The 14,004-nt window shown below is 49.0% G+C and overlaps 1 protein-coding gene across 2 annotated transcripts in view; it reads right to left on the minus strand.

Moving 5' to 3' along the window:
• macrod2 (mono-ADP ribosylhydrolase 2) overlaps positions 1-14,004 on the minus strand; it is a 490,268-nt gene that overhangs the window by 331,918 nt on the left and 144,346 nt on the right. For both annotated transcript variants that reach the window (XM_080016637.1, XM_080016636.1), the window contains exon 4: positions 12,037-12,066. In XM_080016637.1, coding sequence (XP_079872763.1) covers positions 12,037-12,066 — 30 coding nt within the window. The remainder of the gene's footprint in view (positions 1-12,036; positions 12,067-14,004) is intronic.

Raw genomic sequence — 14,004 nt, forward strand, 5'->3', positions numbered from 1 at the left:
CTTAACCAACCCACACCCCCCCAAAGAAAAACAAAAAACAAGGCAGATTAAACCCTGCCCATGAAAATAAATGTGCTCTGACACTGGGTTTGGTAATGCTTTGAGTTGACTAAAATCTCAACAACTGACCCAGAAAGGCTGGCGGACAGAGAGCAGGGGGTGGGGCGGGGCAGAGGGGGGTGGGGCAGAGGGGGAGGCTGGCGGGTGATGCATTGTGCAGCAGAACTAAAGTGACATTTTGTTGCCCACTTCTGAGACCCTGCAGAGGTATTTGCACGTTCCAATGGAGGGAAAGAGAGGAGAGGGGAAACAATCTTTGAGCCTCTGCTGAAAGTCGTTTGTTGTTCTCCAAAAAAACAAAAAAAACAAAAAAAACACACACCATGGGAATCACCCAATTCCAACTGTAGTCGAAACCCAACATCGAGCCGTAACATTTTGGATGCAGCTGTTTGGTTCATTCATGTGACTACAGACCCATTGTTTGCAGAACGCTCTCCCTTTTCAGCCACTGAAAGGCTACCTTTATTTAACATGGAGAGAGAGAGAGAGAGGGCGAGAGAGAGAGAGAGAGAGAGAGAGAGAGAGAGAGAGGGCGAGAGAGAGAGAGGGCGAGAGAGAGAGAGAGAGAGAGAGAGAGAGAGAGCAGGAGAGGGTTGCGGGGGTTAACTGGGGTCAAACAGCAGGAAAACAAACAGCTGCAATATGTTTACAGCAGCAGCCCTGAGGGAAGAGACCCAACTGCACTCCCACATTTTTATTTTTATTTTCTTTTTAATCAAATGATTCCAGGAAGTCACGGCAGGTCAAACGTGTGGCTTTTGTTAGATAATCATGACAACTTGTTTAATTTAAGGCTGCATTAAGCAACATTTCTGCTCGCGAAAATGACTCCGAGGAGCCACGCCAACGTGAGGGGCTGTCAAATGCCGCCGGGCGACCGCGGAACCGTCTCCCCCGTCTGCCGCTGCGTGGGCTTCTCAGCGCGCTGCTTTTGTTTGTTGCCGGTTTCTTCAGGGGCGGCCGGCTATTCTCCCGCTGCTATTGAGACAAGCAAGCAGCTCTGAATTCAACGGCGGTGCTACCTGTTCGGCCCAAAAAAGGCGGCGTGCGGTAGCCAAGGCGTGGCTGGTGGTTCATCCAGTAGAAGAGAGAACGTTTCACACGTCCGGAAAAAAAAAGTGTTGACGAGGCCGTCACATCAAAGACACCGGTGTTGGGCGTGGCGCCGTACCTCCTGGCGGGACGTGACGGGTTATTACTGGCTGTCGCTACACGTCTTAACCAAAGGATTCATTCTCAGTGACACTGTGCCTTTTGTTATGGAAAATTATTTCTTGGAAGGGAGTGCAAGACAAAAGTCAGAGTTTGTTTACATCAAAGGCTATTTCCTGGAGCTTTTCCCTCAACGCAGCCGAAAGCGGATTGTCCTTCCATCCGCTTCGATACGGCGAAGGGCACCGTTCCCGCGGCGCGCTCGGCGACCCGAGGGCCATTGCTGCGTCGCCGCCCGCCGACGCCGCAGCCGTCGGAGGGATCCCCGCCGCCGGCTCAAAGCTTCGCTGTGACCGGAAGGACCACGTCTGCCGTGGCGGAGGCCGACGCCCCCGTTCGAGCGGGACCCCCTCCCCCTCGCCCGGACCGCGCGGCCACAGATCAAGCGCAGCCATCGACGAGCTAATGACACCGGGCGCGGCGGGCGGCGCGGACGGGGGCAGAGATGACTGATTCATTGTGCCGGGAGAAGGACACGGAGCCGTACGCCGCTTTTTTTTGTCTCTGTCTCGCGCGCTTTACCTTTAATAAGCTCGCTGCGCTTACATAACAGGCCCGTCTTGGTCTTGATGCTCATGGTCTCTCTCTCCCTCCCTCTCTCCCCGATGCTCCCTCCGTTTCCTCCTCCCCCTGACCCTTCGACCCCAGCTCTCTGCCTCTCTTCCGTTCCCAGTCACCGACTCTGTGTCAGTCTCTCCTTTCCCTTACCAATTACAATGCAATGCTAATCCTAAATATGGAACTAACTGCTGGAGCCTTGAAATGAATGGCCTGATCATTCTGCATCAATTAGTCCATCCATCATTGCTGATTGGAGGAGGGAGTGTGCTGGAACGAAGTGTGTGTGTGTGTGCGTACGCGTTCCCGTGGAGCGGGAGGGGTGCTCGCTCAAGCTGCCCGTCCTCCACGCAGGAGGCAGAATGAGACGGGTTTTCGCACCGAAATGTAATTTCTATCATTATTTAGGCGCCGCAAAAGAACACAGTCCCCCCCCCACCCCCCCGATGGTGACCTTGTCAGCGGGTAATTTGAACAGAATGTCCTCCAAAATTCTCCACCTCCGTAATCAGTCGGTGAAACGCTCTGACAGCAGAGGGTACACCTTCGCATGATCATTTCCTCAGTGACTGATGTGGCTGATCTTTGTCTTTAGTTGGCCGAGGCCGACCGAGCTCTTTTAACACCGATTTTATCGATCATATGTCACCGGACTGTTCTGGGTGGATGACACTACAAGTACCAGTCCTTATAAGTTTGATTTTTATTTATTTATTTTTTTTTCTTCCCCCAAAATCAAAAAAAATAAAAGAACATCGAAATCAAATCGTCGTCCTCGCTCCGAGATGTATTTTATTTTTCTCAAAAGTGTGGCTTGTTCTGATCGATAGATTTATTTATTTTTTTTCCCCTCGTCACTGGAGGGAGTGGGGATCGTTTTAATGTCCTTTCATACATCCCAGAGTATCAGAGAGCGCTGGTCTTATTTTGTGATCGTTCTTCAATATCGACCGGCTTTTGCTTCTTGCGTGTATCGGATCCTTGCATTCTTTCCTTGAGAGGCGGGACCCGCCACCGACGAAATCGTAAACAGCCTGTATGTGAACACATACATGACGCAATTACATTGAAAAGCTGTTTCTTAAAAAGTGTAAATATCAAAAATATGACATTTTTTTAACGATTTTTATGCTTTAAAATAACACAGATCTGCATTTCAAGTGGTCCTTTTCAACGTGGGTTAGCAGGTAAGGAGATGAAACGGAGACGTATGAAACAGCCCTTTTTTAAAATCGTTCCTGAAAATAAGTGGAGCTCCTCGTGTTCATTTTTAAACTTCCGATTCAGCAACAAGGCCGGTTGTTTGAAAAGCTTGCACCGTGTCACAGCGAGTCGTAAAAAAAACGAGTTCTTGAACCCGGACGGTCCGGGCTGCGCTCCGAAACGCCGAACCCGGAGCTGCAAGGCTCTTCTGAGACACGGCAGACGCTGACTTGTGGCTTCATCTCCTCTTTTCTCCCTAATGATCAGCTCTGCGGCCCTCCCTGGCAGCTGAGAGAGGAGGGAGGGACGAGGGTTTTTTTTGTTTTTTCGTTTTGTTTTTTTTTATCAGCGCGCTCTCCTACAACACTTTGCAGTCTTTAAAAAGCAACTTCAAATACCGCGGAACATGAAAGCAGAGACACAAGGTTGGGGGGGGGGGGGGGGGATCACAGGGCTAGCCGGGCGGGCGGCCGAAGACGCGGCAGACGCGCCCGTCCCCCGGGTACTCGCTCCTGATTGAAGAGGAATCTGTGCTTTAGACTTTCTCGGGCCACATTACTTGGGCCACCTTCCAGCGAGCCGCGTCCCTCGGTGGTCGCGCTCACGGCAGCGTCGGGGCCGTCCGCCAGCGGCGCAATCCGCGGGTTGTGGCCGTGGCGGGTCGCCCCGCGGGCCGTTTGTCACGGCCCGGCCGGAGCCGTGACAGGGGCGTGAGGGATCTTGCAGCCTGACGCCGCGCCTTATCTGGATGCCAGACCCCCCCCTTTAGCGCCGAGCAGCTCTGGTCCGACTCGCATCCTCGTCGGCAAAACCATCCCCAGGCGGGAGGTGGACCGCGGATAACGGTTGACCCTCGAGGTGACGGGGAAAGCCAAACAGAGCACTTCGTGTGACAAATGGCTGCGGTGATAAGCGCGGCAGAGCACTCTGCCTCCTGATTAAGGAGTAATCGTGGCGCTTCTAAAGCCGTGCGTACCACAATAAGCCGTCCCCCAAAATGACCGGCCCCATTTAAACAGTGTACGGCAAAATCCCTTTCAACGGTATTATGCTCTTTATATTTTGTGTCGCTTATAAACATGTCCTGTGTTTATTTTAGTGGGATTTTTTTTTTTTTTTATTCGCTTCCATCTCCAAAACCATTTTAATTTTCCCCGGTTGTATACATTTTAAAATTGGAATTTCATTAAAAAATAAAATAAAATCCACAAACGGTAGAAATAGCCCCTCACAATTTCAAACTGGAAAAACTGTGGCACAAGGAGAAAAACAAGAGGAGCTGATCACGACCACGATCAATAACTAGTAACCTTGAAGACGGGTGTTTGGGATCTCCTGTCCAATCACGAGTGTGATCACAATCACAGTCCATTTGAGGGGAAACTTCTTCAGACTCTTTTGTGGCTGTGAGAGTTAAATGTTAGACTTCAGTCAAGGAGGTCAAGGTTACGCTGGTAAATTTGTGCAGCAAAAAATATAACATAATTAGAGCTGGATTTTCAAAGCTCTACAAGGATGGCAATAATAAGCAGCAAATTAAGACTCCAATTATCAACATTTTTTTTATGACAGGAGACCATACTTCAGTAGAACACTTGTTTTTGTTTGCTTTTGGTGAGCCCCTTTATTTAGACGCTGTCCTCCACTCCATCGCCCTACAATACCAAGCAGCATGCCTCTGACTGTACAAGTGTACTGAATAGGCTGTACGGCTTTGGAAGTTCACGTTATAGCGGCATGGGAGGATGGGTGACTCACCGCGCCGGTGAGGGAGCGAGCGGGCTGAGGCCTGGCACCGTTATGTAAGCAACGATAAAGGCTGCTGAGCCCCTCTCACCCAGCACTGAGCTGGCAGCCCCTGGCTGAATTACCCGCGGCCGGAGCGTACCGAACAACCGTGCGCGCCCGCGCGCGTTAGTGTGCACCCTCCTGCTTGACTCCGGGCAGGGAGGAGGGGGTCCAACGTAAACAGGAGCAATTTGTTTGGGTGGTCTGACTATAGCCCGCCGCTAAACCGGCGACGGCTCTGGTTAGAATGTTAAGGAGCCTATTCCCCTCCTGGACGAGGGACATCAAAGGCTGGCGGAGCTGGCAACACACACTACATGATATCATTACACCACACATTGTTGCAGAGTGTGTGTGTGTGTGTGTGTGTGGGGGGGGGGGGCTAGACGGTGATGGAGAGATGATGTTTACATAAACTATATTCTTTTGAGACCGTGCCAGTGCCAGGACGTGCTCAGGCACACATCACAAGAGCACCCATAAACGCCTGGTAATTAGCCTCCATTCACCGAGGCCTCGTTTAATGTGCCGTCATCAAGGATCATTGTGGCGGCGCTCCAAGGATGTATGGAATCCCGCGGAGAGCCACAGAGAGCGGCGCCGCTTTGGTTAAAGACATTGTGCACATCATAGCAAAAGGCGTGCGGCTCTGAGAATTCCCCGTTATTGTCGTCGGTTATATTTTTGAACCCTTGGAATAGCAGAAATAAAGTTTGACTTACAGTAGTTTACAGGACCACTGGGTTCATATTTCATCTCTATAGGTTTTGTCTAATAATATTGTGGTCAGAGGATCTTGCGAGTTTTATTTTGCATGTAAAAACACACAGAGAGCTTGAACTTATTATTATTTTTTTTATATATAAAACTCACTGACTTCTAAAATGCCACACTGCTGGCTAACTGACCGGCCCCAAGTTAACCCTTACCAACAACCAACTTTCTACTTTAACCGGGACTACTCTCCACTTAGATGAATGATGTGTGAAACGGTATGTGTACTGTATACGCTATGCAGTAGAAAATGGCAAAACACTATAGGGGGCGCAATAAAAAGAAAACCTGCGAAACAAAGAAAGACTGGTAGAACAGACCGTAAAGGAGCTTTCGTCCGTATTGTCCGCAGACCGGCGCCGCCCACGCCCGGCGAGAACGCGACGTGGCTCAGGCGCGTGAGGCCAGCGTGATGGATTGTGCTGTTGCCGGTGTGCCCTCTCTGCCGAGCCTTGAGAGGACAGCTGCGAGATAAGGATGCGCCGCCATGAGAACACATCTCCTCTCCACATCGATCCTTGCCAGTGTCAAGGCAGGAGGTTCTCACATTCCAAAACCCTAGATAGCTGAAGACGCTTTGCAGGTTTTAGTAGCCACCTTAGAGTGATAAGGAAACTCTAGAGATAAGCACGCCCCCCCCCCCCCCCCCCTTTGGTCTCACACAGATAAGACAGGTTTATTTGGTCGCAGGGGAGGGGGTGGGAGGTAGTAACAGTTTGGTGGAGGTAATGTATACTCTGCCAGATAAAGGTCTCAAATGCTACGTTCACACTGCAAGCTCTAGTGCTCGGTTCTAATTTATTGCGCTGATCTGATTTTTTTTTTTGTTTGGCCGTTCACGTTTATTATTATTATTATTATTATTTATTTTTTTTTTTTTAAATGTGGTCAATATTCCAGTGGGAACGGGTCATGGTCCTGAACTGATCCGCATGCGCGGAAGGACAATAACAAGCGGCTCGCTGTCGCACGGGAGAAAATATGGAACATTTGTTTCGATACGTTTTCAAACACAGACCGGTTACGATACCCCTCCTCAAGTTTTGCTTGGACAGAGGTGTCCCCCCAAAATACTTAGGAGTTCCAACACCTCATTGTCCCTCCACTGACTACCTCCACCTTTGTTTTCCGCCAGTGCGGAATTGTGACGAAAGTCACTCTAGAGTGACGTAAAAGTCGCATGAATTAGGATACGACTGTTCGGACTGAGGTTGCTTCGCTGAAATAAAAAATACAATTCTGACCTGTATCTGGTTTAGGACCACATATGACAGTGGCAATAATCACACTGTGGCCCTCTGCCGCACAGGAAACAAGCATCATCTACGCATAAATGCATTATGTGACCATACTTCACTTAAGTCACTTCCACTTACTTCTATTGAGCTTCGGCCACATAACGCCATTTTCTAGGCCGATTTGGCAACGATTTGAGATCGGACGGCGTCGCGGCAGGGTAGTCGCCAGGCTAGTCGCGCTCTAAAGTCGTAGCTATAAGCCCTGTGTGCGAGCAAAAGACTCAAATATCTCTCAATGAGTTCCCAATCGGCCGGACAAGAGGACTTCAGGAGGAATCCAGGAGGAATCCAGGAGGCCTTCAGGAGGAATCCAGGAGGACTTCAGGAGGAATCCAGGACGAATCCAGGACGAATCCAGGACGAATCCAGGACGAATCCAGGAGGACTTCAGGAGGAATCCAGGACGAATCCAGGAGGACTTCAGGAGGAATCCAGGACAAAACCAGGAGGCCTTCAGGAGGAATCCAGGAGGTCTTCAGGAGGAATCCAGGACGAATCCAGGAGGACTTCAGGAGGAATCCAAGAGGACTTCAGGAGGAATCCAAGAGGACTTCAGGAGGAATCCAGGAGGAATCCAGGACAAATGCAGGAGGACTTCAGGACGTATCCAGGAGGACTTCAGGAGGACTTCAGGAGGAATCCAAGAGGACTTCAGGAGGAATCCAAGAGGACTTCAGGAGGAATCCAAGAGGACTTCAGGAGGAATCCAAGAGGACTTCAGGAGGTATCCAGGAGGAATCCAGGACAAATGCGGGAGGACTTCAGGACGTATCCAGGAGGACTTCAGGAGGACTTCAGGAGGAATGCTTTTGTTTCTTCTTTTCTTCTAAGGGTAGGAGGGTGCGAACGTCCCTTGGAGGTGGAAAGGTCAGTGCAGGTATATGCGGAGAGATGAGTTTTCAGTCTCCAGCAGGAGATGGACAGCGATTCAGCCGTTCTGACGATAGGGGGAAGCTTGTTCCACCGGTGCCCTGCCATGGATGAGAAGACGGCGACGGGGATGGGTGACTTCTGAGTCCTTGTGGCATTTGTGATCCAACGGAACGCTTGTAGATACCGAGGGGGTCAGTTCAATGTGCCGGTCTGCTGGCGAGGACCAGAATCTGAGATGTGACGTGGGCAATGATGGAGACCCAGGAAAACAGGAACATTTTCAAGGATAGATGTAAAGAGATAAAACTGTGCCTGCGTGTTTCTTTTGCCGTTTAGTACGAGCTAACGCAGGTGGCCCAGGCAGTGCCTGTTAACCCTCGGAGGATCCTCCCCTATTTTTATCCTCCTCTTCCGCTGTTCTCCCTTTTAAATATTTTCCCGTAAATCTCCAATCATTTTTACCTCGAAAAAAAAAAAAAAAAGTCAAATAAAAGGTTAGGCGGTAACGTTGGCGGTAAGCTGTGCCACACAGTCAGAGCGATCAAAATTTTCACACGTGTTGTTGAGCATTGTCCCAGACAGCGACAAAAGAAACTGAACGTATCACTAGCGTAGAGCTTTGCAAACAAGAAAACGGTGAATTCACAGCAGGAGACAGTTTGTTTTGTTTTTCTATGTGCGGCTTACGACAGGGAGAGAGCCAACTGCGGCCAAGACCGACACCAATCAGGACACCGTGTTGTGACGCATTAGATATCATCGGCAGGTACTTTACTGGCTGCGGAGAGGTATGTGAGTGACCTCTGATCTCAATCAGCCGGTTTCTCAGAAGCCTGTGATTAATGCCCCGGAGGCCGCTCCATGTCGCTTGATAAAAATCTGGACGCCTCACTGCCGCGCCGGTGGCTGGAAAGTGTGCCGTCTTGACAATGCCTCAGGTGAGATGAGGGCCACTTTGGTCAGCTTGATTGGATGTGAATGGTCTTTCATTACTCCTAAACAGACACTCAAAGGGCGGATGCTCACCGGCAAAAAAAGAGACATCCAGATGCCGCAGTGATTTGACGTTTCCAAGCACAGTGGGTTTTTTGTTTTTTTTTGTTTTGTTTTTTTAAGCTTCATGCAAATTTGGATCTCAAACGAGGCCACAATTCAGCCCGGTAAAATCGGCCAATAGGAGACGACCGTCTCCACTTGCCGGTTTCGTTTGAGGACGGACTCGGCAACGTATCAAACGTCCTAACACTGCACGAGCCATCTTTGTCAGATTAAGAAAAGTGGGGGGGGTGGCTGGTAAATATAGTGTACATAATATATATACTGTTATTTCATGGTAAGGGGGGGTGGCTGGTAAATATAGTGTACATAGTATATATACTGTTATTTCATGGTAAGGGGGAGTGGCTGGTAAATATAGTGTACATAGTATATATACTGTTATTTCATGGTAAGGGGGCGTGGCTGGTATATATAGTTTATATAGTATATAGTATATATAGTGTTATTTCCTGGTATGGGGGCGAGGTTCCATTAGTTTGAGGCATTCATGTTTGACTGTCCTGGCTAATAATTATTTGGTCTGATTTATTTAAATGTCCATATCTTGATTACACAAGAAAGAAACAAAGAAACAAAGCAATAAATAAATAAATCAATCAATCAATTAATTTAAAAAAAAGACAAACATCAAAGCTCATTTGAGGTTATATAAATCACCTGTTATAGACATTGAGACATTAAATATCTTGTCCACAGTTTGGGCTGTTGAATAAGAAATGGCATATGCCCAATTCTAAATGATTCATACAAAACCAAAGCGGCTGACAGCAGCCATTTGAGACGGGTTTTCACCCCCCCCCCCCCCCATAGCCGGAAACCCTTTAGCATGGAAAAACACATGATGTTACTGGAAACGCTGTCTGGTACAGAGAATTCTGTTGGATTGGTCGATAACGCTGAATGATGTCAGTGGAGAGAGGGAGCGGAGGGGAGAGATCCAAAGTGACAGCCAACCCAGATGGATAAACAGATAAATCTGAAGCAATGACCTTATGTCACTGTCGCACCGAGCCCAGATACCAACCCCAGCTCCCTCTATATCTTCAGATCAAATAGAGCCTCTAAAGCAGGGTACACACTACAAGATAATCCAGCTGATTTTGGGCCCGTTTCGCCCCCTTCCCGGCGATCGTGAGCTAAGTCCCGATTCCTTTGATGCTTCTAGAGATTATCTTTCCTGAGGTGAGGAGTTTCCCGCGGTGTGCGGTGTGTTGGGAGTGGTTGTAGCCCCCCCTCCCCGATCTGCTCGGACGTGTCGTCCTGGCCGCACCCGTTTCAAATCGAATATTAAACGCGTTTGATATTTACGATCCGATATCCCGTAGTGCTGGGGGGGAAACCCAGAGGACGGCCGAGGGCGCGGTCTGTGGATTTTCACGTGGACCGATTGCCAATTGGGAACCAAACTGACTGAAACGAAAAGTCATAAACACGACGGTAGCCACGGCGACAAAAGCGAACGCTCAACGTCAAGCGCCACCCCATGACTTCATCCATTGTTTTTTTTATTTTTTCCTTTTGGAATTTCTGTAAAATACACTGCAAAAACTAACATTGCCGGTCCTTCCTGCCCGTTGACTGCGATGTTTGCTAACTCCAAAATCACGTTTTATCTTGCATGATTTACTGTTTTGAGAGCTGGGACTCTGGAATCTGTAAGTGTGTGACGTGATGTTTGGGCCAAGTCACCGCTCTCCACACACAAAGGAAAAAACTGTTAAATTTTTTCGACATCTGTTAAAGGGGACATATTACGCCAAACTCACTTTTTTCGTGCTTGTGAACATTCATTTGGGTCTCTGATGGGCCCATGAACACACAAACTGTGAAACAAGACAACCCATTCAGTTTTTTGTGAGCTATCCTAAAATGAGCCCCTCAGCTTGGTGTCTCGGTACGACGTGGCATTGAGACCCATTTGAATTAGAACCGCCCTCCATCTGAGGACCTCCACCCGCGCCTGGAGTGCGACCGGACCCGCAAGCAACTAAGCTAAGAGCTCAGCATGGTAAGTGCTCCGTTGGCTGCAGAGACCAGCACAAATGTTCTAAAAGGAAATAGTATTTAATAGCAAATGTCTGTGACAAAACTGGGCATGGGGGAAATTCAAGTTTTTCAAAAATAATTCTGCAGTCCATTTTCCAGCGTTTCTTTAATAGAATGAAAAGTCCTCAGCCCTGCTGTATCCCGCGGCGCGCCGAGCTCCGCGCCGGCCAAGACACCACACCACGAAAATGAGGCTTTGTAGATGTAGTGTGAGTGAAAGGATTCAGCAGCAGCTGGGTTGCTTATTTCTCACCTCAAATTTGTTCAGAAACAGATTTTGGTGGACTGATGAGGTGAGATCAGTGCAAGTTTATGGACTAAAAACAAGGGAACACTGGCGTGACACTCAAAACCCCATTGGCTCACAGGAGCCCGAAACTTGTCCTTGAGCCCCATTCACTCTCAGAATTAGGGGCCTCGGGAGGGTGGCACCACCCACTAAACAGACTGTCCTTGAACAGGTGTTTTGAATTTTCAGCAAAAACTAAATTCAAAAACTATTTTACGGACAGACAAACAGATAGACAAAGACAGACCTATATTACCTTAAATAGCACCCTAGGTCCCCTTTAAATGGTAAACGGACTGCATCTTTAGGATTCAGTGTCTTGCTCAAGGACAAGGAGATGCTCAGGAGGAACGGGGGATCGAACCAGGAACCCTCTGATTACTGCACGACCCGCTCTACCTCCTGTGCCAGCATCGCCCATAAATGTGGTCGCCTTTACACATACGTTCAATTGTGTTACCAGCAGAGTCAATAGAGAAAAAGCTAACAGTGGGTGCAGACGGCGACCGTCCCTGGCCATTACTCCAACACCGCACTTGGCCAGGTCAGCTTCTATCACTTGCTTGAATGATAATGTGATTGGGCAGGCCGACTTCAGAATGGCATCAACTTTGTGCAGCATAATGCAAGATTGTGCTGTGTACTGTGACAGGACTCCTGTGTGTTGTCCCTGCATTCAGTCTAATTCGACAAAAACAACACTTGAAGCGAAATGCTATCCAAGGTCTCCGGTTAGCCGGACATTGAACAGCGATGCTCTGTACGCCAAAGTCAATGAGTTTCAATTGTGTGGCTGTAAAGTTATTGAAACCAAAACAAAGGAACGGATGACGGCGTGATCATAGTCGTAGGGAAACCATAGTGATCGCTTACCTCCCCCTCCTCCCAGTAGAGTGGAGTTAGCTGAAAGAAAAGAAAGAAATGAGAGTTAGTTAAAATTATTGAAATACTCAGCAAAGAAATTGTTCGGATCCCCATTAGCCACTACCCACATAGCAGCTGCTCTTAATGGGGCCCCCAAAAATATGACATTACATGACAGTAATCATACAACAGTGATCAGATAAATAGGCCCAGTAGATAGCTGCTCTTGAAAGATTTTACCTTATATCAGTGAGAGAAGTGAGATGGTGTTATCACAGCAAAGCCAACCAAAGGGAACAGTGGAAGGTGCAGAGGTGAGCGTTGGCTTCAATGGTTACGAAATGAAGTTGCCTCGACAGTTAGATTAGCCTTTTCAAGCCCAACAGTGGAAAAAGCCTTTGGAGAACCTTCCGGTCTCTGTTATACTTGTAATGTAGGGGAGGGGGTGATCCAAGTGCGTGCCACGAGTCGCAACTGTAAACGGCCATGTGGTGTGTTCGAGCAGCCACACCCGACGCTCCTCGGTTGGGCTCACGAGCGGCAGGTTTAAAAAAACCCCGTCCGCGCACTCACACTCAGGGGAGGAGACGCGTTCCATCCGCTCCATGCTAACTCCACCTGGCCTCCTCTCCGTCTGCAACGCACCGTCGCCTGTGTCTCCGCGCCGGAGGGCCCCGGGAACGCCACTTCGGTGACGTGGGGCGGACGCAGATGCCACAGACCACTTGTGTTTTGCAGACAGCTGTTTGTTATGAGGACATCACTCTATCGGTGGGTGCCGACCATGTTTGTCCTAAAGTGCGTCGCCCTCTTCTACAAGTGGATTTTTGTTCCATTTTAAAGGCAGTGAAGAATGAAAAATGCCTCCATATGTAATGAATAGTCAAACTAACTGCCAGGAAAACGACCCACGTGTTTGACGCGATCCGTAACAGCGGAACTTGTACTTGTGCTTTGTGCCGCACTTTTGTTTTCCGCGTGAGGCAGAAACCGCGGTCACTTCGCCCTCACTCGTCAGCAATAGTTTAGCGAGAATAAGCCCAACCTGCAGTTATGAAGCTGGATAGAGTCATCGTTAAAACGTCAAAAAAAAAGAAAAAAAAAAACAATCACGCCGACGTCTGTAAAGACACCTTCATGGCGTCGCTCTTCATTCACGGTTCAAAGCGTCCACCTCCAACGAATCTTGGTTGAGGTTTTGAATGGGACTGAGCGACAAGGTGCGTGACGGACAAGTGACAGAAAATGTAGTAATGACACGATTATTATTATTTTTTTTTTTTTGTCTTCTGCTCTGAAGGGTGATTCAAGAGGCCGCACGACATCCATGCTCGCTTTGTTCCGCCGTCGTTTCCAGCACAACCCACGGACACAAAGAAAGCTGCCCGGTGGCAGAATGTGCGCTTGGCGACGCGCCGTCATTGTGTGCGCGCGCCGCGTGCGCGTCCACAGGCGTGCCGCGCGCACACAGAGCACAAACAGCGCACGCACTCCACTATCACGTTTACAATAGCACCTTTCCAGGTTTTTCTCTGATGAAAGAGTTGTTGGCACTTTCCGGGGCCCTGGGTTGTTTAGTTCTGCAATCCGTCAGCCATCACCATCAGCGACATCGCTCAGAGCGGCGGGTTCCAAAACCCACTGAAATTGCTGCAACGTGAAACGTGCTGCTCATTATCCCAGGACCGTGGACACATGAAGCGAAATGGGGAAACAAAAGGCTCCATTAAAAATGGAAACAGCTACGGTTTTAGGAGAAAAACTGATAATGCAGGTCGGACAGAACACTCGGCACTCAACGGAGAAAGTCACGGCGGTAAAGGTGTTGAGCCCGTTGGAGGCTCGCAACGGAGTGCACAATGAAAGCAATCTTCTCCTGAAACGGCTCCTTGTTTCAGCGAGGCAATAGTGGCTCCACCTACTGAGTCTACCACCACTATCTCATCTCCCGGGGGGGGCTTCCTATTCCTGAACTAC

The sequence above is a fragment of the Zeus faber genome, assembly GCF_960531495.2.
Source record: "Zeus faber genome assembly, chromosome: 16".
In the NCBI taxonomy this organism is placed as follows: domain Eukaryota; kingdom Metazoa; phylum Chordata; class Actinopteri; order Zeiformes; family Zeidae; genus Zeus; species Zeus faber.